Raw genomic sequence first — 4,374 nt, forward strand, 5'->3', positions numbered from 1 at the left:
CTTTATGTCTTAACATAATCCTAAATGTCTATGTTTATGCTTTCAAATTTTTAAGCATATTCTTAATGTTTATTTTAAAGGTTCTAGAGTTAATTATGCATGTTATTTTCACAAGAAATGCTATGTCAGTTCTCTTCTTGAAAACGCTGACAGGTTATATAAATCAACAGAAATGACAGCAGAAATTAAAGAACTACAATTCGGTATTTAACATTTTTAAAAAGTTGTCATTTCCATAACAACTAAACATAAAGTATGAACCTTGATTGGATTCTGGTTTTAAAAAAACAGCTATAAAAGACATTTTAGGACAATGAGACAAATGTGAACATAAACAGGATATTAGATGTTTTGAAATTTTTGTTAATTTCCTCAGGTGTGGTAATGGCTCTGAAGTTCTTTAAGAAAATATCTTTACTCTTAGTGCTTGTATGAGATAATTTTTAGGGATAAAATATCTTCATGTATGAAACCAACTTGATGCATGAAACTGACAAATGGTCCAACTATTAATAATAAAAGTATTTGCACATATAGGTAAAAACATGAAGCCAATATGGAAAAATGTTAATAATAATTGAATCTCAGTGCAGGCTATACCTATGTTCATTGTATTCTTTCAATCATTTTGTGTATACAAACATTTTCACAATAAAAAGTTGCCGGGAGAAGAACAGTCATTTTTACTTAAACATGGATGTATGTATATTGACGCCTGAAGCAAACTAGGTACAGATATAATTTTGCTTTACATGGACATACAATGTTTCATTTTCCAGTAGCGGTATGCTTCAGAGAATCAATTTTCCCCATTGACCCAGAGAAATTATGGCAACCCTTCTGGCCAAGACCACAGGGAACAGCTGACTGACACACACACACACCCTGAATTAGAGCAGCGGCATCAGGCTCCCCAGAGGGTAATTCACTCTGACCAGCGAGTTTGCATGGCAACCGGTGCCCTTGGAAAAATCAGGCTTGAGAACAGACACTTGTAAGCCAGGAACCTTCACAGCAGATATAACCTATGACTTTGCCAGGCTCCATTTTCTGGAGATAGCATATGACATGAAGTTAAAACTAAACAAATTTAAATCATCAACTCTACTCATTCGGGCACGAACAATGGATTCCAGTCTTCTTTTGGTGGGCTACCAGGTTCCATATTAAGCAAAAGATCTGAGATGCTACCCCAAAATTCAAACTCAACCAAATAACAAAGTCCAGGAATTATATAAGAAATTTTAGAAAGAAAATCTGTAAGCATTTGATTTACAGATAACTGAAGTATTAAAAGTAGACTCAGACCTCTGAAACAACACAGCAGGACGTTTCTTATCCACAAAGAGAGGCGTTTTGTTTTGGGGTTCAGATCTCAAAGGTTTGGGGCATTAGTTCACTATTATGTCACAGTGCAAACCAGCCACTCATGACTTGCTGCAGAATCTGTTATTCTTTTTAATTGGACCGAGCTGAAACTGAGCAGTAAGCACTGAATTTTCAAGAGGCCCAATGCAATCAAAGACTCTGCATCAACTGGATCTTTTTTTTTCTGTCTTTTTATCTTTTCTTTTTCACACATTATATTACATTACATCATATTTACAAATGTTGTCGTCTCCTCCTTTTCTTTCTCTCCCGTCTTTCTTCTTCCCCTCTGGTTCCTCTAGGTCTACCAGGCCCACTCAAAGGCATTGCTGTCACCAGGTTAAACTTCCGGCTCTGGAGCTATAAAGAATCTTGATGTGGCCCATAAAGCCTGACGGAATCGGGCCGGGAGCTAGAATACTTACAGGAAGAATGGTTCACGTTCCTTTAACCAAAGGACCATTATCCTGTTTATGGGTTGTCGGGGGCCCTTCCCCTTCTAGTTACTGTTGCCTGCCTTTGATCTTCAACCAATCATTTATACCTCTCTTTAAGAGAAGCAGGAGACCATGACCCTGAAATCTCATTTTGCTTCCGTTATGCCAGTAAGAGGCATGACACAAGAGGGGTGAAAACGTCAATAAGTTTGGGGAATATCTTACCCAAGAAAGTCCTGAATTCTGTTCAAAGTCCCCATTTTCTGATTTTTTTTTTTTTTTTTAAGTTTCTGGTCTATCCGTAAGCACTAAGTTAAGTCTGGAAGGAAATACAAAGTGCCTTTTTTTTAAAGTTCTTCATCAGAAAGGTATGAGCACGTTATATCTGTTTACCAAAAATTTACTGTCTACGAACATACACTCCCATGAGTGAAGCATGAATTAACTATGGGCCCTCTATCTCCAGGAAACCTGAATGAACCTGCTTCAAACACTCGAGGAGGAATGAATCCCTGGCAATATTCCAGCCAAAAGGCCAGGCGCCTCCTCTGCCTCCTTGAGGCCCACAGGCCCCACAGGGAACTGGAAAGAAGGTTCAACAATTAGGGCCAAGGACCTACAGATGAAAACAGTCTGGGTGGGAGGATGCTCACAGAAGTAGAGAAACATCTGCCTCAGGGCAGCAAGGCAGCCTTTTGTAAGCACTGGCCAATGTTTAACCATTTGCAGCCTCTAGGAGTGATCTGAGCCCTTTCCTGAGGCTTATCCTCTCCCTGCCTCAATTTCTTTACCTGTCAAATGGGAATAACAATAGTCCCCCCCAAAATGGCAGGGTCTGTAAATATTTAATGAGTCAGCATGCACAAAGAGCTTGGAACAGGGCCTAACTTGTGGTAAGTACTGTATAAATGCTAGCTAATTGCTATTTTAGGCTAGAAGCACATCTATAGAAAAGCCTGCAAGGAAGCTTACCTTCTTTAATCCACACCAAGAGAACTACTACTAACCAGATGGAAAAAGCCACGTCTCAATTCTTTAGTTCCCTGTTTCAGGATCTCTGGAGTGGTCTCAGCTAGGACCAAGTAAGACTCCTTTCCATAACAGCTAGGTTCAGATATAAAACCTCAGTATGGCAACACTATATGATTAAAAATGGAAATTGACATGTGACTAAAATGGAAAGCTATCTGACATGAATTTCAGAGCCCACACGTTCTCAGTGTATAAGTTCTGCAGCTTCTAACAATTGTCCCCAACTTGGCAACCCTGTGAACCTCTTAAAGTAACCTTCTGACTAAAGCCGCCCACAAATTACCCTATACATTAGAAAGACAAAAATGCAATGACCTTTAACCAAGTACATGGCCCCAGAGTCCATGGCATAAACAGGTAACTAGCTGCTGCCACACCTGGGTGACACAGCAAGTCAATTCTTCAGAACAGGCAGAACGGCTCACTTGTATGCTCTGATGCTGTGCCACAGTTGGCACACCATGTTGACAATACTTACGCATTACAATAGGGCTTCTTTTCATAGCCTTTATAGTTGTTCATGTTCAGAGCCATCTTGCAGACTTCACAATGGAAACATCCTTTATGCCAATACTGAAAAAAAAATATGCAAAATTTTAGTACGATGCCAGTTGTTTCCAGGATGGGTACAGAAAAGACACATTTTTAGTGCCTCGTGGTCACAGCTTTTATTTGAAAAAACTACAACAAAACGATTGATGGTAACGGTGGATGTGTTTGCCTACTTTCGGTTAAGTAAATAAAGCAGGCAGCTATTAAAATTGAGTTTTAGATGAATCCCCACCACCACATACAGGCTCAGACGGAAGAACTGTCAAGGCTCTGTTCATATTGCACTTCTCTGAGCAGCCAGAGTGGGATTCTGAGCTTGGTTCGCGGAGGAACGGAGCCTGTGAAGTGGCTTCAAAAGGAAAACGACTCCAGTTCAAAGTGCCTAAACACCGTGCTTGTAGGATCTCGATAAATAAGCGACCACAGGAAGTCAGGCAACCCGCGGTGGCAGGAGGCGGACTATGGAAGTACACTTCGCCCCATCCCTGTCCAGCTTCCACTACACTGCGGGAAAGGTGGACTCCATCCGTTATGACTGTGGGGATGGCAGCGTGCTGTTATGAGGCATCTGTGTCACCACACGCAGATTTCACAGGGACCGCCTCCGGCTGGTTTCAATTGTCAGGCACTCAGGATAGCGCCGGGGTCTGTCTCCCAGGCTGCTCAACTCCATCCGCGCCTGGGAAGGGCCGGCCGCAGGGCTGCGGGGGCCGCGCGAAGGCCACTTCCTCTGAAATTCCCCAACCGGGTGGACGAGCCCCCGTGGGTCCTGCTCGCCGGGCGGAGCCGGGGCTCCCCGGGGGATTATTCTTAGCACTGCGGCAGCGGCCGCCCCTGACATATTAATTACTATTTGCCTCTCCACCTCGTCGCCGGCATTGGAAGCGCTGGGGCGGAGAAGTCGGGGTGCGGGCGGATCCTCCAGACCCCGGGTGCGGGGCAGGAGTGAAGGTGGGAGGAGACGCGGCTGGCCGATCAGCCCTTG

General features: G+C 43.0%; 1 protein-coding gene across 1 annotated transcript in view; it reads right to left on the reverse strand.

The window, feature by feature from the left end:
• Positions 1 to 3,371, reverse strand: part of CUNH10orf113 (chromosome unknown C10orf113 homolog) — a 53,756-nt gene extending 50,385 nt beyond the window's left edge. Inside the window, 1 exon segment of the mRNA XM_023533145.1 lies at positions 3,316 to 3,371. Coding sequence (XP_023388913.1) covers positions 3,316 to 3,371 — 56 coding nt within the window.
• Between the last annotated feature and the right edge of the window lie 1,003 nt (positions 3,372 to 4,374).

The sequence above is a fragment of the Pteropus vampyrus genome, unplaced genomic scaffold, assembly GCF_000151845.1.
Source record: "Pteropus vampyrus isolate Shadow unplaced genomic scaffold, Pvam_2.0 Scaffold96, whole genome shotgun sequence".
In the NCBI taxonomy this organism is placed as follows: domain Eukaryota; kingdom Metazoa; phylum Chordata; class Mammalia; order Chiroptera; family Pteropodidae; genus Pteropus; species Pteropus vampyrus.